The sequence below is a fragment of the Cygnus atratus genome, chromosome 18 (genome assembly GCF_013377495.2).
Source record: "Cygnus atratus isolate AKBS03 ecotype Queensland, Australia chromosome 18, CAtr_DNAZoo_HiC_assembly, whole genome shotgun sequence".
NCBI lineage: Eukaryota > Metazoa > Chordata > Aves > Anseriformes > Anatidae > Cygnus > Cygnus atratus.
In genome coordinates this window covers 9898064-9924698 of record NC_066379.1, presented here as the reverse complement: position 1 = coordinate 9924698, position 26635 = coordinate 9898064, and the positions used below count along the sequence as shown (strand labels likewise).

General features: G+C 34.6%; 1 protein-coding gene across 2 annotated transcripts in view; it reads right to left on the bottom strand.

Moving 5' to 3' along the window:
- The window catches only part of CEP112 (centrosomal protein 112), a 162377-nt gene that overhangs the window by 116007 nt on the left and 19735 nt on the right, over positions 1-26635 (bottom strand). For both annotated transcript variants that reach the window (XM_035558738.1, XM_035558739.2), the window contains exons 9-17: positions 16447-16533; positions 14464-14563; positions 13273-13391; positions 12003-12146; positions 8028-8182; positions 7572-7701; positions 7067-7159; positions 6112-6171; positions 3326-3405 (exon numbers count right to left, since the gene is read on the bottom strand). In XM_035558738.1, the coding sequence (XP_035414631.1) occupies positions 3326-3405; positions 6112-6171; positions 7067-7159; positions 7572-7701; positions 8028-8182; positions 12003-12146; positions 13273-13391; positions 14464-14563; positions 16447-16533 (968 nt within the window). The remainder of the gene's footprint in view (positions 1-3325; positions 3406-6111; positions 6172-7066; positions 7160-7571; positions 7702-8027; positions 8183-12002; positions 12147-13272; positions 13392-14463; positions 14564-16446; positions 16534-26635) is intronic.

The following is a 26635-nucleotide window of genomic DNA, read 5'->3' as shown; positions in this document are numbered from 1 at the left end:
TGTAATATAACTATACCTCTTTAATTCTTATTCCTCCACTTAAACGATAAGAACCACAGAGATTTAGCCTATTTGTAACCCACTCTCATGACATATTTTATGCAACCAAACTAAAGGGATTAGAGGAACAACCTTTCCCACTGAGTAATTACACAGAAGGTTTCTACGTTGTTATTATAAATATACAATTTAAATGCTTTTCTAGAAAAAAAATAAGAAAATCCTTGGAGCACTTCTTAGAGTCACTTTTGCTATGAGGCAATGCCTGTGACGTGCATTGCTAAACTAAATATAAAATTTCTAACTAAAAGTCACCGCCAATAATCATGAGTATTAGAGCAATTCTTTTGCAAAAGATTTGTTTTTGACAAAGATTTCTGCCATGAACATCAGAAAAAAAAACCAAAACCTTCCATAAACTGTGTAAACTCCTTCAGTATTAAAGCTCTGTCAGCATTATTTATTCAAAGTGAATGATACCTGTAGAAATAAGGATTTTACTCTTTCACAAAACGCCTCAAATCACTTTCATTGTGCATCCATATGGATGTGTTTGAAACTGCAAAAGAACTCTTTGCTGTCACACCACTGAAAAAATAAAAGTAATAATAATAAAATCACTAAAATGCTTACCACTTCCCTTTCTTTGTTTGCAGCTGCCTAGCTACTCAAGATATAATCCTGTGGCCATTTCAGAATCAAAGTGCATTCAGATCAAAGCAGTTCATGAGATATCACTGATGTACTTTCTGGATTCGGAGTTGCAATTCCACAAGGCATCATTTCTATTGAAGATGGTGAACTATATTTTCACCCATCTCAAGGAAGATAAGGCTGTTTTCTAAAGATTTACTGTGTCTGCTTTAGCCTTTATTTACTTAATTTGATTCTGCCAATAGTCAAAGAAATTCAGGAAAACAAAGCATTTTCACATAAAACATTGTATCTTTGAATTCATTTTAATAGCAAGAGATTTTTAAATCAACTAATTTTTTGCAGCAATGTAAAGAAACCTTAAAGAACACATCCATTTTTCTGATAAAATTATTACTGCTTACTGTATTACTTATACAGTAAGCTGGTGCTTATTGTATATAAATGCATACATATAAAATCTTTACGTTGTTCAGATATAGAATCACAGAACGGTTTGGGCTGGAAAGGCCCATAAATATCTCATTCCAACCCCCTGCCATGGGCAGGGACACCGTCCAATAGGCCAGGTTGCCCAAAGTCCCATCCAACCCGAACACTTCCAGGGATGGGGCATATGCTGGTACTAAACTTAAGGTTTGTTTTCCAGAAAGTCAACCTTGCAGGATTAGCAGTTCTTCTGTACCAGACTCAGTGAGTCTCTTCCTAATATTCACGTGTACTGACATTACTGATAAAGTAGCGAATCATCTACGACATAGAATAAGCCATTTACATCTCCGATTAGTGTGTTCTGTAGCCTTTATTTGAAGAGAAAATGAAAGCAGATGACTAGACCATCAGGAATATTACTACTTCTCATGCCAAAAATACCTTCTTGTCAACTTCTTTTAGTGATTCAGTTTCAACAGGAAAGCAGCCTCTGCATAGCCTTTCACAGGAACTAATAAAGCAGAGGTTTTCTATCAGAGTTGAAATCTGAAAGAACTGGTTAAAAGAATATCTGTTGGGTTTATACTACGGCACTATACCTGCCAGTAAAATATTTTTAATCTCTAGGAGCCCAGATCAGCCCTGATGATTCTTCCAACGTCTGACTCCATCCAGACAAAAAGCTCATTTTAATTTCTATTCCATTAAAAAAAATAATTACTTATTAGCATTACTAATTCCATTACTAACCTTAAAATTAACCCTAAATCACTTCTATAAGACAACCAAAATGACAGTAATACAGATTCGCTACTGAAGAGTAAACTATCTCCAAAATTAAAATGCTTACGAAGAGGCTGACCCATCCTCAGGTTCAGGCCAAGGACTCATTCATAAAAGCAAAAGGTTAGGACTGGCCTCTGCCAACATGCTCTGAACTTTGTGAGCCCTGAAATATCACCAGAAAACTGGGTTCTTGAAACTTCAGTCTTTCACATCCTTACTGTAACCCAAACATTAAACCTAAGCTAATTACAGTGAAGGAATCTGAAATATATTACGACCTCCTCAATATTACGACCTCCTCAAATATCTACAGAGCGTCTCAACCCAGTGCTGTTAACTAAAAATTAGGTTCAAAATCTCCAACCCACTAACCCACTTTACTTGCCTGAAGGGAAGCACTACCATGTTTACTCTGCAAGAGGAGCACCCACATAGGGAATAAGTTCTGAGCAGTCAGTGGCCTGAAAATTCAGACCTATTGTATTAAACATACACATACTTAACTTCAAAATGACATGTTATTTGTAAGCCATGGAAGATAATTAATGCAACTACATTATCAATGAGTCTGATGTTTCAATATTAAAAGACATGTTTAGTTGGTAAACAATAAAGTCTCTCAACTTATACAAAGACAAATAGTGTAAAAAATTTGAAGATTAAGTGCTGAAGTTTTTATTAATGTTTGTAGGGACTTAAAATAGTCTCTGTTGATGATAAGTACCTATGAGATTATTGAAATAAAGGAAAACAAACTTCAGCCCAGTGACCTGTATTGAATAAAAGTATCTTCACAATGCCTCTATCAGCTTACATAAGATATATTATAATATTTAACTACATAGTTTTCACACACAAATTCTGTTTTGTCTCAGAATAACCTGTTTGTCTTATAAATATTTTCCATAATTTTTAATTTAAACTGGATAAACATATGGAAATATTTTACTTAATCAAAAAAGGAAGAAGCATAACAAGAGAATCTTGTCGTGTGCATCTGCTGTATGTAGACCACGCCTCTGCTCAGAAAATATCAAACTTGTCCTATCCTGATTAGTTTTGTGATGTAGAGTGGTCAGCAAAAAAGCTGTTCCAAGTTCAACTTCCTTCCAAAATAGTCCAAAGCAATCTTTTGTTTGGATTCTTTGCCTATTATGTATCCACCCTAAACTGAAGACTGTTTCATTTATTTGACAGGGAATGATCAGCTGAAATCACTAACTTTGATTCCATTTTATTCCTACCACTTAACAGATCGACAAACTTGGGTGGTTTGTTTCTTGCCTTGTTTTTTTGATTTTTATAGCTAAAACCCCTAAGACACAGCTTTACAGTGGGAATATAACTCAGACAAATTTTGGGAAGGTGGTTAGACAGCACACAGCATATGTCTATCTAATAAATGTGACTAAAAATTTACAAGTGTTTCAACAATTATTCCATATTCACTTACTTCAAAGTCTCTTGCAGTTTGTGAATTTTCTTTTGAGTATCCCCTCTTTCTTTATCAAGATCATTCCGGATGCCATGAATCTACCATTTGAAGGAAAAAAATATCATATTTTAGGTAAAGCAAAGCCTGATAAAATGTTATTTTAAATTATAAACTTTATTTTACATATTTCTTTTGCACTGATATAGATAACCGTTGACATATTTCTAAAATTACATAAAGTGACAACAATAAGTATTAACAGAGAGGTATGTGAGTTATTTTGTGTGATCCTGAACATTTGTACAAAAACTATAACCAGATACAGCACAACGTTCAGTCCTCCAATGAAAAAGCAAATCTCATTTTGCTACAGCTCTATGTACATGTTTACTCTATCGAAATCTGAAGTGTTAGCCTGTTTCAAAAAGCCTAGGTATTGGCAGGCTGTGCATCAGAGAGTAAGGAAGGTGTTACCAATCCTGACAAAGTTATATACATGTAACAGCTGGCTCAAGGATAGTTCTCAGTAATAATCTGTCACTGTTCTTATGCTGAGCTGAATGTTTGCAAAACAAGCAGTAGATTATTTATAAAAAGCAGGTGTTTCCTTTGCTTGTAAAACCATTTAGTCTAACTGGTTCCTGATTCAGCGGATAAGCACATTTAATCAAACAGTGACATTTAGGGTTACTACCTATTATTTGTTTGATGTTTAAATATCCTAGCAGGCAATAGCCACTGTAGACCAATAAAGATTATTAGATAATGGGCAGGTACTTAAGTGAACAGATTGCATCAGGGACTTCATGATTTCTCTACTTGAAGGCAAGCTTGGTTTTAGTATTTTATGGGCCAATCTATATGATTTTATGGATTTGTATCAACAAATTGTTCATGTGTATTTTTTCCTCTCATCCTTTCTTAAGTTTTTTTTTTTTTCATTTCCAAAGCATACTGTTGCATCAGAATTTCTGAGTATGCAAACTGCTATAAAATTATCTATTAAAAACAAAGGGTCTTCTTTCTTGTTTGCTGATGCACAGTATCCCAACTAAAGTAAGCTTTAGCTTATCTATAATAGAAATCAAATAACATAGTTCTGCAAGAATGGCAACACCTATTTTTAACCTGAGCTTGAAATGACATCTTGAAATATCAGAGAAATTCAAGTTTGAAACTTGTGAACACTGTAAGAATATGATTCCAACTAGGTGTGCTGTTACTATCAAATTACTACTATAAGAAACATGAACATATATGTTGACTTTATCTTGCACCAAGTTTAATAGTGCAGATGTGAGCCATTCAGGGGCATTTGGACTTGGTACCTTTGAACATCACCAGCCACATCTGATCTGTATGGATCTGATCTGGGAGGAAGTGATTTATTGCAATAAACCAACATCCACTGTACTTCAGTAGCCAGAAGTTATCCAAATCATGCTAACATAATATTGCTGATTGAAATAAAAGTATTTCAATCCTAGGCCTTTCTTGAAGCCAACGTTCATAAAAAACAACTTGGTCTAAAAAGACAAACAAAGGCTAGGATTAGAGCAAAACATATCTTGGAACAAAAAAGAATTTAATTCAAGTCAGCAGGAGGCACTGACTCAAACCAAAAATCTCACTACAGTTCATGTAGCAAATGCTATTACTAAGTGACAAGTCGCCATGATCACAATTCATCATTTTACATTATGTATTTGCCACATTTTGAAATGATGTTTGAATAACACATCCTTTCCAGTAAACAGTCATCTAACACTCTCTTACTAAACACTACATGAGTTGAATACATAACGTCACTAAAAATGAAGTTTAACTTGAAACCTATTGATGTTTAAAGTCTGAAAGAGTAGACAGCATTTGCAAAGTGCTTAGGATGAAGTGCTTTTGAGAACTACACTTTCTAATTTAAGTTTCTCATGTAAAAACAATGCATATTGACAATATATAGAAACCACATTCAAACCACGTAGCCGTACAGAATAAAGATACATTGGAAAAAAAGTATAGAAGAACATACGGAGACTGACAACAGGTCAGGCAAAGTTCAACTTAGTTCATTGTTTTTTCCTCTAACAGCAGTTAGCATCAGATACCAACAAAAGACGACTTTATAAATAGGACAGGAATACAGCAGCACTTTGGTAATGCTCTCCCAGCCTGCATAATTTGAGGTGATATATCAGCAATTAAATGGCTGCACTTAAATCTTCCTCAAATTTGTCTAATTATTTTTTTAACTCATGAAATGCTTGGACTGCACAGTACCCTATAAAAGACCTTCACAGATTCACTAGAGATTGTTTGAAAAAGTTCATTTTGAAACTGCCACCTGCTAATTTTGGTTAAGGCCTCCTGTTTCTCACACTGAGAAACAAGAAACAAGCAACCCATCTCCAGAATCTGTCACTACCAGTTCTTCATTTAAACGGCAATAGCTAAGAGACTCAAAATAATGAAAGAAATACAGTGCACTGAAATATAGAGCACAGAAATACAGAGCATAGAAAGCACTGCACCCTTTTAGCTGTAGTGAATTCCTCTCAAAGGGAGAGCGAGCATGCATCCCCAATTCAAAACACTGATGCTATACTTGCGTGAAATATTTTTACACCTTTATCCCCATTTGAGATAAGATTATTTTTCAGACTGGCTGTTACATTTCATTTTTTGCATGTCCTTGTTCTACAAAAAAAATTATGTTGGGGGATGATTTTGGAATTTAAACCTTTACCTGTTGCATACAGCAGTCTTGAAAATGTGCATAAGACAGTATATTTTCCTGAAAATATTACCTGCTTTTCATATACACGCTCCAAGTGAAGTTTGTCCTGTTGAAGTTTATAGTCTTGATCCTGCAAATGAAGAGGTATTTCTAAATAGACAAATCACATCTTTCGTTTATTTTAAAGCAGTCGTTATCAGTCACATCCATATTTGCACTTCATAACATCACTAAATACTTTCAAATTGACATTTAGCTGTTATTTTCAATTATGGAAAACACACCACTTTATTTAGTACTTCATTAGCTTATAAAGGGTATCTAAAAAGATGTAAAGTTACAGGACTTTGTTTCATGATCATAAATCCAAGATGTGAGCAGTACTCTTAGATTTTACTCAGAGAAAAATCTTTGACAAAAAAATCCAACCAACAGCAAAAAATATCCCGCAAAACCATCTCTAAAGTCATGGTTCAAGCTTTGGAAGACAAAAAACAACTTGCTCTCCTGAGCTATTAAAATGCTATTCTGTACTACGTCAACTCTGAAATGAAAGACATCAGAGGAAAAGTAGATGCCAAAACATGAACAGGCTTGATACGTTATAGAGACGTGGAACTCATTATCCTGAGGTAATGAAAATTGAACTGAATTGTTAAAAAGCAGAAAAAAATTTGAATCTTAAAAACATACGCTGATTAGACAAAAAATATTTGTAATTTTGACATGTTTCTCCTTAATACAGACAGATTTATACTGTTGACTCACATTAAAACACATGAATTAAGACAAATAGTCAAAAAGTTCCTGTAAAAATTCTGCTCTTACCCATAAAATGATCTCTTCTACTCCTACTTTTTAATCAACCTTAAAGCATAAGGTGACACCCTATGTATTTCTAGGAATAACATACAATATGCATCCTCATGTATTTAAGTGTATTTTACTATGGCTATCTAAAATTTCAGATCACTGAGGAAAGTACAAAGAACTGGTCATTCCTGAGTGAGAAATTCAGGGCTCACCCTCAGCTGTTGCTGTCTTTGATGTTCTGAATCTTGTAACTGTTGTTTTAATATACACACACCATGCTGCAACTCTTCAATCATATCAGATGCCTGTAAAGATTTAAGAGAAAGAATCTTTGTGTTATTAGCTCTACAAGATGCATCTTTTGCCTTTTTATATTCACTTCTCAAAGGTGACTAAAAATTGGAAAATTATTAATGTAGGAAAAAAGAAGAGTTTGTAACTCCAAATACTTTACATCAGCCCCTATAGAAGTACCACTTATATATGCACATAGACACCCACCCACCAGAATTACTAGTTAGCTTCAGATACTTTTTCTGTCAAATTTGGGAATGAAAAATTAAGTTAGTTTTTTCGCATTTTTATTTTTAAACTTAAGCACATGAATAACTTATGCAACTGAACATTTTCTGGGATTTATTCATATGCATTACATTTATATTGAGGAGACCACTTCTAAAAAAAACTTTTTAATTCCTGTTATAGATGGAAGCATACCTTAGCTGCAGAGAGAGCATGCTCCTGTTTTATAAAATTTATATCAACATCATATTTACTTTGTAGTTGCTGAATGTTCTCCTCATATTCCTGTACAATACGGTCCTTGTCTTTCTGAAGTGAGCTGTGCCTGTAAGTAGTAAGCAAACAAAATATGGAAATTGCTTTCATATTTTGGCATTTTACCTGCTCAACTTCTATTTTACAGAGTTTACATATCTGACTGTATCACGTGCTTGTTGTAACAGAATTAAATACTTATAAATAATGGAAAGATAATTTATTTATGATGGTCATTTGGGTCAGTTCCAAAATGAGTTTTGCATCAATTAATACATTTTTATGAAAATTCTCTAAAGCAAATTACCATTCACTGAGTTCTTGAGTGAAAACAATGTTTGAAGGATATGGAATTTCCGAAAGCAATATTAAAAACAGCAACCTCTACTTAATTACCTTGCTTTCACTTCCTGAAGTTCAGAGCATACCGCCTGGTAACGCTGTTCTGCTTCAGTCTTTTCTTGAGATAATCTTTGACGCTGTAAATTACTATTTTCAGCCTCAACAGTCAACTGCTGCACACGAGCCTCGAGATTTTTGACCGTCTGGTTCTAAAAGAATAAGTCATTGTTAAAAAACACCAGAATAAATTAGCATATACCCCTGTTGTTATCCAGTAGTCTAGAGCAGCAAGGTTCTTTGGTGGTCCAGAAACACAGGAGTTACAATGGCAAATCTGTCAATCATGACAGTAAGTTATGTCATACATACATACAAAAACCAAAAAGACAACACAAAACTTCAAAACATATACACCAACATCACCCCCCAAAAAAGAAGTGTCTTCTCCACTAAACATAACAATGCATGCACCCGATTTCTAAATTATGCATCGTTTAAAATGAGAGAAGACAGATATTTATATAAAAATTGTAATTGATGATAATACATGTAAAGCATTTATAGACCTTCCATTAACCAACAAGTGTTATCACTAGCCTTACGCACAACTTGCATGTGAGAAAGTATTTTGGGGAAAAAATATATATAAGATTTTACTGATTGTTATGGTGAGGAGCAGCTATAGAAGTCTGCTAGGAAACATAGTAGACTGCATAGCATCCAGTTAAATCTGTAGGTTTCTCATGCCAAAATATTCTATCAAGTACTTTCACCACCATCATACATACTTTTGTCTGTAAGCATATCAAATTTCTAAACTAAAACGCAGAGCAATGCACTTAGGTTGCTAAATTATAGATTTTAAACAATTGTTTTAAGAGTACACTTTGGGAAAACCACATCCAAGGATGTAAACCATAAGATACAGCAATATATGGTATGGACACAGAATGCAAGAGGAATGATTATAACACTAATGCTACATTAACAGTGCAAATGCTGTTTAGTTGTGTTTCAAATCAACTAACAAATATTAACTGAAAAAATTCACCAATCACCTCATAAGGTATGTATATCTTCTCCATTTTATTACTGGAAAAGTGGAGGCACACAGGGAAGTATGCATGTGCAGGAATATAGCAAATACACATCAGGACTGAGACCATGTTCCTCTAGTATCAGCTGATATACATTTCGTTAATCCACTTCTCATAAACATATCATGTTTAATTACAATGATTTTCTTTCAATATATTACAAATATTTCCCCCCACACACACACTATTTTAACTCCTAATATAAACAATCTTGAAAATGAGCAGAAATAGAAGAGGCAGGTAGCATGAGACTACTATTTCCCACTCTTCCCTAAATTTATGTTAATATGCACGGAAATGACTGAAGTATTCCTCAGGAGGTTAGAGTTAAAAAATAAGACACAGCTGTCCTTCCAGGATGTACATATCATTGTTATTTTTATATTAACAAAGGTCTGAACATGAGGGAAGTGGAAAAGTATTTTCACCCTCTGTCAAGTAAAAGAAAAACCTCAAACATCTGCCCTCTCAAGTGAATGCCCCAACTGCCATATAATTTTAAATGAGCCCGTAAAGCAAGAACCTCATACAGTTGGAACGGTTACCTGAACTTTGGCCAGTCACTTAAGATATTTTATGAACATAGCACAGCAAATTTTTCCATCAACACAAAGTCAGCCGCATAGCATGCTTTGTTGTTGTTGTTATTTTGTTTTTAAAACAGTCACGTACGTATCATATTGCCAAATATCACAGTTCCTCCCTGCGATCCCACCCCTTAGGAAGTTAATAGTTCAATGCACAAAACCCTGCTTATGAGTTCTATAGTATTAAATTGTTCAGCCAATTTCACTTGCTAACAGCAATGGCATTCTTGACAATGTGAAATTCTGAACAAGAAAACTCTGAAATATAGAAAAAAAAACAACACAACCAAGAAAGAAAGAGAATGGAAAAAAGAAAACTAATTTCCAGTGACAGTCTAGTCTTTCATCTTAAGCCCTGCCTTGAACTGTACCTTGTTTAATTATTAAATCAGAAGCTGCTCAGCAAGAACTGTCTAGTTTTGATGGTTCTTAAATTCAATCTTGCTGACAGACTGTGTCCATTTTTCTTTGTATTTACTGTTACCTATGACACGAACTGAATGTTAATTTTTAAATTCAATATACATTAATAACGGGATAAACTTTATTTGACATTGTCCTTTCACTCATTCAATTTTCTTCATACATCATACTGATAAAAAACAGGATACTTGTTAATTTCTTGCTTTTTACACTCTTTACATATTGAATTATTTCATATCTGTCATATTCAGTTCCTCAGATTTTCTCTTTTTTGCAACACAAACACTTTCACTTGATTTTTCTGTGCAATTCTGCAATTGGGGAAGAATTTGTTTCTATTTGTCAAACCAATGGTCATCACAAGTGAGTTTTTGCATACAAGAACATCATTTGAACACATGACAAGAAGTGGGAATAAAAGTAATGCTAGAGCTTTAGGTAAGCATAAGTTAAAGAAACACTAGAAAAGTTATCTCAGAAGGATAAATAGAATTCAAATCTTGCACTTTTGAAAAAGAGATAGATATTGCTTAGAAAGATTTCAAATCTATGATCCATGTCAGAAGAAAAAGAATGAGGGCAGAAAAGTATTCACAAAGTAATTGGACAATATGGTTTAGGCTGATGATGCCTTACTACAAATTGTTGTATAATTTACATAATTACAAACCTTGTATGCCTGCACAAGACCCACTTAAAAGGTCTGGTATAGGATTACGCTTCCTTAGAGAATAAAGTTGAGGTTGATGATTAAATCTCCCCACCCATCTTATCATCACCACCAGGAGACATTTATCTATGACACCAATTATGATTACAATGTATTTTTTAAAGCTAAACAAAGATCAAAAAGATTGAGGCACATGATTAAATAGCATTTCTAGACTATAAGAGTGCTTCCAGAGTTTTATAGACAGCTTACAAATTTCCAATTGAAAGAAAATTACACTTTTGCAAAAATAAACAGGAGCTTCAACCAACCCTGTTTCTGTGAGATGAAACCCAGAAGAAACAGAAAATGAAGTACAGGGACAGAGGCCTTAGCTAAATCCACATATCAGCACCAGGTTCTTCCTTACTAGACCAAAAGCAGGCTTTGGAGGCAAAACTCCTGCACTTGCCATCTACACTGCTTTAGTTCACAGTGCAGAAGTCTCAAACCAAAGGAACTGGATTCCTTTTGGATACAGCTAAATTGGAAGATGTCAATCAGAAACAGATCTAATGCCCTCCAGTCATTAATTACTATTAAATCAGTGTAACCAGGCTAAAGCTAGCCTGAAAGAGCCTCTGAAGCATGCTGAGCATGGACACTGGTCCTCAGTACCAACGGCTTCATTCTACAAACACGCTCACACAGCATTGGTCTTACTTGATCAAGCAAACCTCGCTAACAGTAAGTAGCTTGGTGGACAGGGCAAATTACACCTGATTACATTTTTTTCCTGATTATTCTAAGTAAGAAGTGCAGTAAATTAAAATACTACAAAGATCATTTTTTTTTAAATCTTGGTATTTGATGTCCAATCTAACAGAAGCATTCAGTCATTTGAAGAGGAGATTTTTAAGTAAGAAGTTGCATGTATCTGTAGATGTTACATAAATCTTTTTTTTATAGTTTACAAATCTACAAAGATGGAAGTTTTGCTAATTTGACTCAAAAACAGCAAGAAATGCTAGAAACAGTCCTTCAATACAAATACTGATCTGCATAAAACTCATTGAAGGGCTGCACTTCAATGTTCATTTCCAGTGGCAAAAATCTTTGATTGAACTAGCTGCCCAGTCACTGTCCTTTCCCAAGACAAGATAATTGCATTTCTTGACCCAACAGTATTTATGTACACTTTTGCACAGATACACAAAATTCAATTGCTTAAAAAGACAAACTTCCTATTGTCACATACTAACGAAAAACTTACTGTTGACTTTATTTGCTCCAGATAATCTTCCTCCATTTTGCTAAGACGAGCATTGGTGTCCTCAAGTAGTTCCTGCATATCTTCTGTGTGCTTCTTCCGAATATTAAACTTCTCCTTTTCCATTTCAGCTACAGCATTGTGAAGCTGCACCACAACAATAATAGCAAATAGGAAATGGCATATAAAACTAGCACTTTATATATACACTGTTATCACAGTATACCAACAGAACACCTGACAAGTGCAGGTCACACCTCTATCGTCTATAACACAACTATATAACTGTCTCACTAAAAAAAGTCTATGACTCTAGAAAGCAGTATTTTTTTTTTAACTTATTGTATTTCCATCGTACTTCACACTACCATCTTCTTTAAGATAAATGCTGCTCCAATTCAACTTTTATAGTTTCATTAGATTAACATTAGCATTTTGTCTTCTTGTTTGTATTCTTGCATCGTTGATGACAATTACAGATGACAATCACAATTACTTGCAATGTAACTACCAAAAAGTGTGATCTCAGGCAGAAAATAATGCTTCTCTAAAACAAACAAACAAAAAACCCTGAACACTCAAGCTTCTAGGTCTTCAGCACATAGGACAGGATTTATGGTTTCTCTCTTACAAGACTAGAATTAAAACCAACATCACTTCCAGATGCAGGGCTGGGAAGGAAAAAAAAAAAATTAAACCTAAGCAGCATACTTCATCTATGAAGGGAAGCATTCTGCCCTTTTTGTGACCCTCCCTCTCCTGAGAGGGGTAAGCAAGGCAAATGCTGACAATAATTTGGGCAAAGGTGAAGCTGTTCTGCAGTAAACATGCTTCTCTATGCTTTGCTGCTGCCTTAAGTCTAACAATATATAAAAATACCTTGAAGAATTCATGACCCAATGAGAAAGTAATAGTTCAAAGGAATCACGGTGACAGCAGGTAGCAGGAGGTTTACCAAGGTTAAAATTCCACGTCAGGTCAACCAGAAATAAACACTTCCCTATTACCTCCAGCGACTTGCCAGGAGGACCAGATGAAGCCCAGGAACAGCTTCTAGAGTGACCAGCTGGGTGGGGGCAAGTGACTATGGATGTGCAAGAGAGTCAGCAAAAAGAACCTTGCAAGATTACTCCAGATGTAAATAAAATCAACACAAGAGAATCTCCCTAAAAGTAACATCCTTTCTATTACATTTACGTTTTTGAAGCAACAAAATGTATTATCCCAGATACAGACTGTAGGAATCTTTCAAACAAAGCATTATATTCATTACCCTTTTCTCCCACTCATTGTTCAAAGAATCAGTGCTTTGCTCACACATCTTCTTCAACTCCACGATCTGCTTTTCCTTTGCTTCTCTGATGACTTGTGACTCACGAACAAGGGTCTGAACTGTCAAAAAAGGGAAAATAAACAACCATTCAAGGGATACCTTTGGGACTTTTCACTGTTGGCAACAGATGCAATCAGATTAGAACAGTTTTCCAATTGACCTGGCTTTCTGATGTTTTTCTGCTGTTAAAAAAAAACTTAATGCATACGCTTTATAACTTAGCACTTAAATTCTATGTCACTAAAATAGTGCAAGGTGTTCTCTATTATATTCAGAAAATATTTCATAGTGAGGTTTTCCTTACTCTAGCAGTAAACAAACATCGATAAAATTCCTTAGAACCTAAAGAAAATAGGGATTTTTAAGCCGATTTCGTATGCATCCAGGAAATATTTTCATGCAGGTTGAATGACCAAGATATACAAAAAAGTTAATTTCCCAAAATTTCCCCCAAGAGAAGCACTAGATTCCTTGTAGGACATTTTACTTAGCAAGCAACAGGAAACAATATACATGGAACTTTCTCTCTTTCTGTACCTAGGTCACCAAACTTATGCATTATTTTACATGGTGGTTCCATCCAGAGTGTAAATACACTCCAAGGAATTCTAAAAGAAATTAATACTCAAAAACTGCTGACAAGCCACACTCAGATGGGCTGAGATTTATACGTATGACATACTCAAGACTACTGCTCATTTTTCAAATATCTTGCCACAATAGTCTTAAATAAATAATACATTGTGGTTTGCTTAAAATGTACTGAATGTATAAATAAATGAACCTTGAACCAGAGATCCCAGAAGTTTTGAATAAGTGGCGAAAATATTTCAGTATCAATTTTTTTTTTTTGGTGACGCTCATGAAAGCGTGTAGGCATTAACCATAAGCACACACCGCCTCTTGGAAAATTTGCTTTGGCAACTAGACAACCAGCAAAAACAACCAGCAAGCCTCTAAAATCTAAAGCAAAAATACGGGAAAGAACTGCAAATGAGGAGGAAAAGTATGCTTGCACCTGGAAGGAACACTCAGGCTCATGACCACAAGGATGCAGTACAATATCACTATGTAGAAAAAACAAACAAAAAACCCAATACAACAACCAACAACTGTGAAGATAAAAATCACCTTTTTTCTCCAGTTTTCTAATCGTCTCCTCAGCTTCATTTTGTTTCGTTTTGTAGAGGGACTTCAACACCTCTATTTCATCATTCTTTCTATCCAAAATCTGTAGCAAAGATTCACAATACTTTAAACTTCCAAAAACACAAAGCTACAACCAGTGCACACTGATAACTGCCAACGGAGCTGCCTTCAAGATATCCTTAGATCTTGCAGGTTAAGCATTGAAATATAAATAATTTTCATAGCTAAGACTGCCAAGTCATAAACAAAGGATTGATTTAGATAAAAGCAGGCACTAGGGTAGATTAAAAAGGCATTTCATGTTTTTTTTTGGGCGGTCTTTTTGTTTTCTTTTAAACTAGGGCAAATCCAACGTTGCACTTACAAGACAGAAAAATTAAGCTAATGCCCTGGAAGAGTCTGGAAGTTTCACGGTTCTACAACTGCAAATAGAAATGATTTGTTTCCTTTTTCATATTTGTACTGCCTAGGTATACTTAAAAGCACCTCAATATTCCTTAAACCTGATGAGGATTTAAATCATTAGTGAGCTTCATTACACTTTCTTTGACTTCACCAGTACTATTATTTGTAATAGACCAAGTCCTTGAGGTGTAACTACATTTACACTTCTGTATGCATTGATTTTGGAATAAATTGTTTGAGTATTTGCATACTTTGAGATACTATATTAATTTAAACTTCAAGTTTAAAATAAACAATCAACTCAGATTTTATAGCAGTGCCCCAAATCTCTCATCAAACAGATGCTTTTATCTTAAAACAGTATTACTCCATTTGCATTAAACGTTTTTTTTGTCTTTAAAGATTGATATGACGATATTAAACCTTTCCTAAAACATCCAACACTATGAAACGACTTCGGAAGCTGGAATTCTAAGATCAGTTAGAAAAAGATGACAACTCAAGGGATGAGAAAGCATTTAAACTATTTCTTATTCTCACAAAGCCGTTTCCTTTAGACTCCCATCTTTGCTAGCTAGTTATGCTTGCAGACTTTGAGAACAGATGAGCCAAAAACGCACCTGACCAAATATTAACATCCTTTCAGGAGGCTTTGATGTGTCACAGTGTTGTGTCAACTGACTTCCTCCAAATCTGTGACTCAGTCTTAAGAAACAAAACTAGAGATACTCAGTAATGCTAAGCGTACGGTAGGACAAGTCATTGTGATCCCGATCCTGAGCACTGAGCTCCCGTTACACTCCTGGAATCACAACGCTTCAGAAGGCACTTAGTACCTCACAGGATTTGACCCCACGCATTCAAAACACAGTATTAAATGTAACAGAATGGTCTTTGATGGTCTTTTTGTAATCTTCCCTAAAGTGGTGTTATGCAATATGATAAAGTCAAACCCAAGTTAGTCCAAAAGAAGTGCATCTGGTGTCATTTTATTGCTGTGAAGGGTTAAAAGCAACACACAGCGTTAATAATGCAAGAGCATAAAAAAACTGTTTATAGACCAGCCTATGCTTTAAGATTGTGTCAAACCAGAGACTATTGTTCTATTAGTAGGAACATGTGATAAGCATACATATTGTCCTACTGCTATTTTTTGCATTTTGTCCCTAAAAATATAATTCTTTTTAATATTTTTGTGCACAATTTCCTAAAATACAGATGTCTTCTCTTTAAAAGAAAAATCAGAAGTTTATGATTTCATCAGCATACAAATTGATAGAAGCTGCTAGACTGGTAAAATGGGTTGCCTAGTTAAAACAAACAAACTAAAGTCACCTGGTATTTTCATATGCTTTCTGCAAGCATTTTTCTTTACCTAAGTTCCTGCTATCATAGAATATTCTGCATTCTTATCAGCTTACGCAATCTGTTATCTACAATCTTACTTTAAAGGAACCTTAATTGCAATTCTGAATAAGTACAATTGTGAACAATTTGTTATAGTCAGATTCTCTATTATTTTGTTCTATATATTGTCTCTGGAAAAAAAATAGTTCTTACCTTTTGAACATCAGCATCATGCTTCTGCTGCAACTTAAGTTTTTCTTCATGAAATTTACCTTCCAATATTTTCATTTTCACGTCCAGCTTTAAAAAACAAAATAGAACCAATAAACAACTAAATTAAGGAATAAATTTCACTGATGTCCTTTGCGTAACCTTTATATTATTCACGTATGTCTTTGAGAAGGCAATGGGAAGTCACTAACAAATAACTGCTATGAAAAGAAATTAAAAAAAAATCAATATTCAGTTTCTTGGTATTTTCATATTTATCTGATAAAGCTGCTACAAAAGTTCTCAACCTAAAATATTTATTTAGAAAATGAATTTGTAAGATGTTTTAGTTGGCAATAAAAACAACTGCTACTGCCCAGAAAAGAGCTATCATCTTTTATTTAAATAAACAGTTAAGAATTAAACTTTTCATATTTGTGTTACTATACCAAGCATGGTAAGCAAGCTTTTATTCTTTAGGCAGGTGTGACATTTACACAAAGAACGTCCTTTAGAACAGATGCATGTTTATTTTTGTTTTCTATTATTCAGAGATTTCACATTATAAACACATTTCCTTTTAAAGGTTTCTTATTAAAGGATTAAGATTACTGCTGAATTTGATTGCTAAAATACATTTCTTGCTTCCACTTGTTCGTTCATTGTAGTGTACTTAACACCCCCAACAACAGCATATTGCCACTTATTACTTATAGCCTAAGTTTTCATCCTAAAAGTATTTTTAAAGGCATAGTGCAAATACGCAATAGATTAAAGCTTGTCTTCAGGACTCTGCAAATATGATAGCTATTTTGTGCTCCTCAGAGTTCTCAGAGAAAAAAAATGGCAACACCTCTATTCACCTTCATGCTATTCCACTTCTACCTTTAATCGTTTCTCCTATCCAGGCAACAGAGCAGCCAGAAAAGCTTCCCCAGAATGACAGAACCCTGTAACCTCCCTCACGTTACACAGGACAGATCACAACCATTGGAGCACAAGTACAAACATCTCACCAAAAAATGTACTGAACCATTATACTGCCAACAGAAAAAAAATTTGCTTTCAGGATGTTTCAAGAGCCCACAGTGCTGAGGCCCACCGGGCCTGCAGTGGGGCACCAGGCTCAGGCCATCGTGCAGCTCTCTCAGCCAAGCTAACCAAAACTGAGCCTAAGAACATCACTTCCAATCTTCTCAGTTGACAAACTCTAAAGGAACCAACAAGCATCATTCATTCTGCCCTTATTTTTCACTCCTTTGACTTACCCAAAGCAGTCATTCCAGCAAGAATCTTTAACATATAGAAGAAAAAAATATACCACAAACGATTAATAGCTATTATACGATTACTTTGTTGTATGCACCTGTTCACTACGACTTGCAGAAATACTTGAAAAAAATCGAGCTACAAAACTCCAAGTCATCATTCAACTAAAAAATGCAAAATGCAGTGCAAGAAATACTGCAGTCCTCAACAGCTGAGCGCAGAAGAGCAGCGCACGCTGTTAATTTCCAGACTCCACACCCACTGATAGCCAGAGTATATGCCTGCTTATTACACCGCATAAAGAGGCTTCCTATCTCTCAAGACTAAAGAGGCACGTAGTCTTATGCAAATTATCAAAAAAATAAAGTTGGATTGACAATTAATCCAAAGAAAAGGGAAAGTATGCTTAGCTGCCAGACACCTTATCATCCAAAAATGAGCATCACAATAAGAATGCATGTTCTATTCACAAAATACATGCATATGTATACATGAAAAGAAATATATGCATATATCCCTCTAACAAAGTGACATTGTAGAAGAAAATCTCAGTACCAGGTGATAAACAAGCGTTGATTTTAAAAAACAGCACAGTAATCCACTTCCAGACAGTTTGTGAACATACCATACCATAAATAAATATGAAGGACATGTAAAAACACTAATACTAGAAACTAAACATGACAGAACCTCCAATCTAGTTGAATTACATTAAAAGCTTACAAATTACTGACATATGGCTATCACACTCGCACACCTGTTAAGTACACACAAGCACATTACGTTTAAAACTCATTAACAAAGTGAGAACATCTCGGCTGACATAAATTAATCCTCTGCATTTTGCATCAGTTGAGCTCTGGCCCATGCCTTTATTGTTCTATACGTTGAAAGAGCATAAAAATGAGACAAACTAAAAGTCGTCTTCTATTAAATATGGACATATATTTTAAAGCGATGGTGACTGTTCTCAGCAACTTGGCTGTCTTTCCACAGGTTAACAGCAATACTTGAAGTTGGCTCCTGCTTCTAGTCATTAATCTTCCACTTAATAACTTCCTTTCACTTGCATTAGTTCTTATCAATTCTTATCAACTTCATTTTCTATTCATTGCACTAACTCTGGGAGGATGGACCTCCCCCTTAAAAGTGCACAGATTTTGGGACTACTTTCCAAAAAGGTTTGACAGCTTTGTCTCAGGAGAGCTACTGGCAATCAAACAAAATGAATTGGAAAAGCATGTCCAAGATACAGAAGTCAATTCTTAACAAAGGCAAGCACTGCAGTAACTAAATGAACTGTTTTTTAATTTAAAAAAATAAATTAAAAAATCTCTTACTTGAAAAATCCAAAAGACCAGCAACTCATCAGTTCAGGACTTGAAAAGGAAACCTTCAAAAGCAATCCTATAAACTTACAATGAAATTCTGAAGTTTCAGCGCTCCAAACATTTTTCAGACCTGTGTCATCCACAACTTATATAATTTGGTCACTTCAGGACATACCATATAAATAAATATTAGGGAGCCTGATTTTAAAAATCTTTGAAAAATCAATGATTTGTATGCACATCAAGCTTTCAGCTTAAGTTGAAACCTGTATTTGTAATGAGTATCTGATAAATAAAATAAAAATAAAATAATCTCCAGGAACAATACTTCCCAGTGCAGTACTTCCAAGACACACATCTCCAGCATTTTTCATTGTAATCTCTGGAAATGTTAGTGTGAGTATTTGCTGTAAAAATACAGATATATTGGTTTTAAAACCCTACATTTGTAATTTCTTCTACGGAAAATTTCCAGAAAAGCCAGAAAGCAAACTTTTTGGCCCACCTTTTGGAAGCTGGCCTTACACAAATTTGCCGCATATGTAAATTAAAAAAACAAATCGCATGATGCAAACACATTTTAAAAAGGGATCTCATTAAGACTGGGTTTGAAGCAAACGGGCTCACTTCACAACTGGGTGAAATTTCTCCCCTGCCACTTCAAAGTTTTAATCTTTGATTAAATACTAATTTAAATAAAAGAGTATCTTTGAAATTACAAGCATACTTAATTGAATCAATTGCATATCTGTAGCTACCCAAATGCCAAACCTCATTTGCTAAGTTGGTCTCAATTTCCTGTGGAACAGCACTTCATAACTTTTACATGTTCCTCTTTTATAAACTGCCCTTTGCACTTCAGCATTTTACTTTATTAAACATATATCGAGAAACAAACTGACTGACCGCAGTAACAAACTAACACCTTCACAAGTGTTAGAGAAAACGGATAAAGACAGCTTAGAAAATCTGTCATTCACTTTGTTAGAAGTGACTAACTGCTCTGATGCTCATCAGTTTTAATAGCTTTTATTACTAGTTCAGAGGCAGCAGAGAACATTAAGTTTACAACATGTTACCAGAGTCAAAAAAAAAAAAAGTGTAGATATCGTGTAGATAGATAGCTGTATCAGAGAAGTTTCCAACTATGTATGAAATGCAGCCATTGCTGTAGCCTGAACATCATTCCTTTGGATTTCTGTCATTGTTTACTCTCCTTACAAAGAGTATGAGGCAATTAAACCCTAAGGCCATGTAAACATTACTGATGTCAAACATCTGTGCTGTCCCTGTTACTTAAAGCCATGGAGGGTGGTATCAACAGAACTGCTTTTATGTGCCTAGTCACACTTTCTTCCTAATTAACAAAAAACAACAAAAAACACTAAATCCAGCAAATAGTTACCTGAAAATGGATTTTCATCATATCACTGTCTTACATTTTCATAACGCAGGTTTGTTGCCGTGAAAATTTAAATAACTGTCCAACTAAAACTGATAGAAACTAACCTGCAAGAGTCATAAATCTTTGGAAAAATAAAGGTGACATCCCAGCTTTTCCTCACGACAGAAGACACATATTCATCTTGTCACTATTTACAAGAATTTGTAGGAATACCGAAATACCTGATTTAAAAGTCAATCACTGAGTAAACTAAGTATGTTAATTTGAGGCTGTAGTTTGGAGAGAGCTTTGAGCCACTGCTCACTGTTCACTTGTCTCATTACCGGGATCACCCTTAGGCCAGAGGGGCATTGCGAAGCTCTAACATCCATCAGAGAGGGGTTTTGGATATTTGACAAAACAGCACTTGTGTGCTTGCCAGATTTCTTCCAAGTCTATGAATATATGGGAGAGGGAGGAGGAGAGGAAAGGGGGAGGAGGATGTAAACAATAAATGAGAACTTCAAAGTAAGAGCTAACAGCACAGAACAATGACTTGCATATCTTACAGTGTACGACAAAACTTATTTGTCTTGGTGTAATGCAGCTGCTTAAAGAAAGCAGTTCACAATGCAAAGCTTTGATATTTTCACGGAAGAGAAAGATTTCTTTAAAAAAACAACTGGAAACACAACTAGAACTTTCTACTGAATCATGTTTACTTGATTTTAACATCCAGGGTTAAAAAAAATATACAAATACCTATAATTCATACAGTGTTTTAATCTATACGGGCAGGCCATGGCAACAGACACCACACCTGAAAAACACTCAAGATTATGTGTAAAATCAAAACTTCATACAAAAGCAATTTGGAATAATGCATCTCAGATTATAATTAACAAGGTATTTTTTTTTCATTGTGTTATTTCTCTATCTTGTATTGTACCCTCAGAAAAATTAAGATCAACTTCGAGGTGCGTTAAACATTAAAATAAAATAAAAAATGTTAACATTTAGAGCAATTCAAGGGGAGGAACAACCTGAAAAGTGTCAAAAAAAATTACTGGAGAGGAAAAAAAGGAAAGAAATGAATACTGTATTTATAGCAATTACTTTGAATAGAAATTTCTGCAGTATATATATATATATATATATATATATATATATTTCTTTTTCTCATATTGAAATTACTCTTCCATTTTCAAAATAATTGTAAAAATTGTGCCTCCTGTTTTTGTTGCAATCAGCTGTCTGTAACAAGCACACTTGTCACATGATATATACCTTAATATCATTTTTCATATTTAACAAGCACATCGAAAAAGATTTGTTTTCCTTGTAAGTGCTGATAGTACTCTAGGAGCACATTGCACAGAAAAGTTTGGTGACTATACACAAAGTCTAAAAGATGGAATAGCAGAAAAACTGTTTTTTGGAAGCATCAAGTCTCTCAAGCCTACGTTGTTCAATTAAACTAATTAGAGGAAGGATAACAAGCCAAGAAGTCTCAGACTTACAAGAGAAAACAACTCAGATCTGACATGGATGACATTGCAGGTAATTGTTCACCATAAAATCCCAGGAAGGCCAAAACCAGGAGAACGTTTAAGCTATGGCAATGTAAAGCAATGTAAATCTACAGACAAGCTTGTCTGTAAACACCTTTACAAATAAATTAGCAAGGTATAAGGACAAATGTTTTGTTGAGAAAAATGATACTTTGGTGAGAAGTTTGCATTTCTCCCCAGGTTTCGATTTCAAGGAGTCTGACTTTGAGCAGCAGGAAGATGAAGCCTAGCCATAACAGAGCCCCTCTCCCTGTGCTCCAGGTACAAAACCAGCGACTGCTCCATTTCCCTGAGCTTCACTTTGGTTCCCTCGATAAATGGGATTCTATACAATAAAAGAGGACTATTTTGAGTCCTTTTTACACATACATTTTTTATAATATGCAAAGGAGCTTTTAAGTGTCGAGGCCCATTGTTTTTCACTGTTTCAGGTGCAGACATTTCCCAAAATGATCCTGTGAGGGCTAGACAGGATACTTTTGCAGCCTGTCTTTTTTGATTTCCAGGGCACTAATGTATAAATTAAAGGAAGTCATAAATAATATTTTTCCTAGTAGAACATGACACACAATAAAAGCAGGTTTTCCAGCTGGGATTCACATTAAGGTTGGGCTTTTTTCCTGATGTTGCTGTGTTCATCTTCCCAGGGTAATATACATATCTCCCTCCTTCCCCCCCAAAAAATAAATGTATAACTTCATTTTGAAGCAGCAGATACATAATCACTCCTTAAATAATAAACAAACTCCTTTAATAATAAATAAACTTCTGCATTAAATACCATCAATATTTCCATCCAACATAATGCCTAACACGAAAAAAAAAAGTGTCTTGGAAAGTCTCTGTTGCAAAGAGCTTACAGTCTCAATAATCCAGACAGACTGAAAGAAAAGCAGCAGACAAGTGAAACATGCAAGCCAGAAGTTAGAATGTAAAAAGAGCCTTTATATACATGGCATTTTGCCCAGATGCAGAGATCCTTCCACAGGAGACTATGTTTATGATCTGGACTACATTATTTGACCTAACAAACATGTATACTTCCCTCCACATATCTAACCTTCTTTGTATTTGTACTCTTTAAAAACATGACAGCTACTACTTTCATTTACAATATTTTTACAGAGTACTGTTTGAAGAGAAACTAGATGTTCACCTACATAAAAAATTAGTATGACATTGTTCCATTTTTATAGCCACTAAAAATGAAAGACTTTGTCCTAAACCAAACCATACCAGCCCAGCTTTACCCTGTCAAGAAAAATGTCTGTTTTTTTTTTAATGACACTGAACATTTGGTGTATACAGAAAAATAATTGAATGAATAATTGTTGGTATTTATATGTAAAAGTCATTAATCTCTTTTAAAAGAGAACAATATATTTTTTCATAGATTTCCAAGTTGAGGGTGGTGGGAATGGGGAGAAAAGCATACTGCCTTGTATCCCACCAACTGTTATAACTTGAATTGGTATTTTTACTCTAAAGGGTTTTTTATATAGCTAATAAACATAGTGTGTGTATTAGTACTACAGCACATCATATTACTTAACAGCTCTATTTGGAGTGGTAACCACCCCACTTCCATACATAACAAATGTATGCCACTTGTAGAAGAGACTGACATCAATAAGTACAAAAAAGTTAAAACTATGTTTAGGAATTGTCAAAGCTTATATATAGTAACAAATTATCAGATGCAATTATATAAAAGAGAGCTCAGAAACGTAACAAACTATCTTCAATTGACAGCATTGAGAACTGAACCCTGCTGAGCCTTCTGAATGTGCCAAAATCATACCGATTTTAAAGGGAGTTAGTAAAAATCTGAGTATAATGAAGATAGTAGATACTACTTGAAAAGTTCATATAATTTAATTCTGCTTAGCGCTATGCCTAGCAAAATAAATCATTCTATATACACTTAATCAACAGAACTTACTTTCCCAGTGTTATTTCATATTTGTTTATATGTTATATTTCACCAGCTACTGAATTTTGTAGTCACCTCAGGATCTCCTAAAACAGTCATTAAAAGCACACTTCTGCCTTTATTTCACAATTGCAACGTGGGAATAACAGTGTATGGTACCTACTTTTTCTACTCAATGTATTTTCTGCCATGAATACCAGGATCTATACATGTAAAAATCAAACTTAAAAAGACAAAAATGAGACACTGAGGTAGAGATTAATCATGCAGCAAAAGATTAATTCCCAGCTGCTTGGCAACCATCTGGACATTTTACTGGTTAAAACGCTAGTTTGAATTGCTAACCTACCGCTTTGATCTTTCTCAATGTCTCCAGCACATATGTGCAATAATTAAAGACATAGTTCACAATCGATTGCAAAAAATAAATAAATATACATGTCCATATATATCCCCATGCCCAGCCCAATTAGTATCAGGAATTATAAATCACAAGTCAGTTTATGAAAACATGTCTCATCCTGATATACACTGTATGTCTCACACCAGTCTAGCAATAAAATAAGGTTTGGATTTTATTACACTACATTCTGAAGAGTTATCAAAGCAGACAGGATACGATTTCCTCATACGGAAGACAATGGACAACTTGCATATGTTCTTGGGAACAGGACATCCAGTCAGGAACCGTGTTAACAAGTCAAGATTGTTGCATTTTTAAACTAATAGATCTGTGTTCAGAATGATAACTAGGGGGGGAGAGTCAGTTTACAACTGAATTCTCAAAATAAATCAGACACTTCATTCAATACAGACTTCAGGTTAGTCCATAAAGAAGAAAATTCAAACAAACCAGAGAATATTCAAAGTCATAATACTTACTGTTTTTAATATAATATATATAAAATTTTTAAAGGGAAACGAAAGTACTTTCAGAACCAAGCTATCATACGAAAAAGTTATGGAAAAGTAAAAATCAAGAAGGAATAATTATGTCTTTTCTGCCTTTTTGGATTTTTTTGCCTCTTCTTATGAACCACACATAAGTAAACAGAATTCAACATGCATTCTGGTGGGTTGTTGTTAAAATGTAAGAATTAAAAAATTTAACTTTTACCAGTTCAAAAACAACAGGAAGTTTAACAACAGAAGTATGACTTTGACAGTTTTGGATGAACAGGGAGACAAAAGATGAACAGTAAATTAGGATAAGTGAGAATAAAAAACAGAGGAATCAAAAAGATCACTGCAACACAAGAAGCTCCAAACTGACTATGGGACTGCATAAAGCTCCAGTTACTGCAAATTTCAAGTTTTAGGCCCACCTATAAGTACCTTTGCAACTGAAACGCATTCAGAAAGTCAGAAAAATTCTCTCTCCTGCTATTATTAGTAAATACCTCTGAGCTTAAAGTATAAGCAGGGTCACCAGCCACAGGACATGCCTAAATAGGCTCCTTCAGCCTATAAGCTCCTTCAGCCTTCTCAACTCCAAATCTATACATATTTATATCCATCCACTGTGTACATTTAAACTCTAGAAAGACGTACGTACACATGAGCACACATCCGCTTTTGTTTCATTATAATGTACAAGAGAGCAATACTGATAGATTTTATTACCATTCTCAGAAAATATGGACAAAATACCTCTTTTCAATGAAGAAAAAAAATATCAAATCAGTGACGTAGCTCAAAGCACAATAATGTTAAATTGGTAAAAGCTTAATTTAATTACAAGCATCTTTCTTTAAGAATACTGTCTCCATATAAATTTGTTTATTGCTTCTAATTAATCTAGTATGCATTAAATGTCTCATTCACGTATTTATATATTTTGCCATATAACAAAGCAATTAAGAGGAAGAAATCAAAACCAAAGTAATGATGCTCATTGATTCCTCCATAGCTTTGCTGAAAGGAGAATACAAGGTTCACCTGCTGTTGAAATTATGGTTAATATAATTGTTTCTATAATCTGATCCATTTTGCTTCATTCCTACAGAGCATGCCCATCTCCTTCTAATTGGAGCAGTGCATTTTTTTCTCCAATTGTTTTCTCATTTGTTTCTAAAACACCACTACTATTCTCTGATAACACCAGCAAGCACTATTTATTCTTCCTCGAAAAGTTCAACAACTTACTTTCCTCTCTGCCTTCTTTCCACTACATCCTATGTATGTTCCCTTTTGGTGAACATCTAGACCACAGCCCTTGTGCAATTCACTCCACATCAAGCCATAATCTCCTGCTGGTTAAGTGAGAAGCAAAGCATATCTGCTTTCAACACCTTAAATTCAGGTCATTTTTAGCCAGACCAACACTTAACTACAACATTGTCACTGCAGCATGCTGATTTTATCTTCACATAAATAAATGACTAGATGCCAACAGTGCAGCAAAGCTATATTCGTGGCTTGATGATCTTTACAAACAAAATTCATATCATTGCAGGGCTATTCACAAAAAAGGAGAGAAAAAAATCAAGATCATAAAGACAGAAGTTCTAAATCTGTATTTTAAACATTTTTGAAAACAAAAAAAACCCTTTCTTCTTTTTCATCTTTCATCCAGTCCTCAATCCATTAAAGTGAATTCAGGGGGAAGAAAAGACCTTTTCTCCCCATTCTCTACGCTTTAAGGTATCTTTCAATACTCAGATCATCTCTCCTTTTCTCTGGGCTCCTACTCACTCCATCAGTC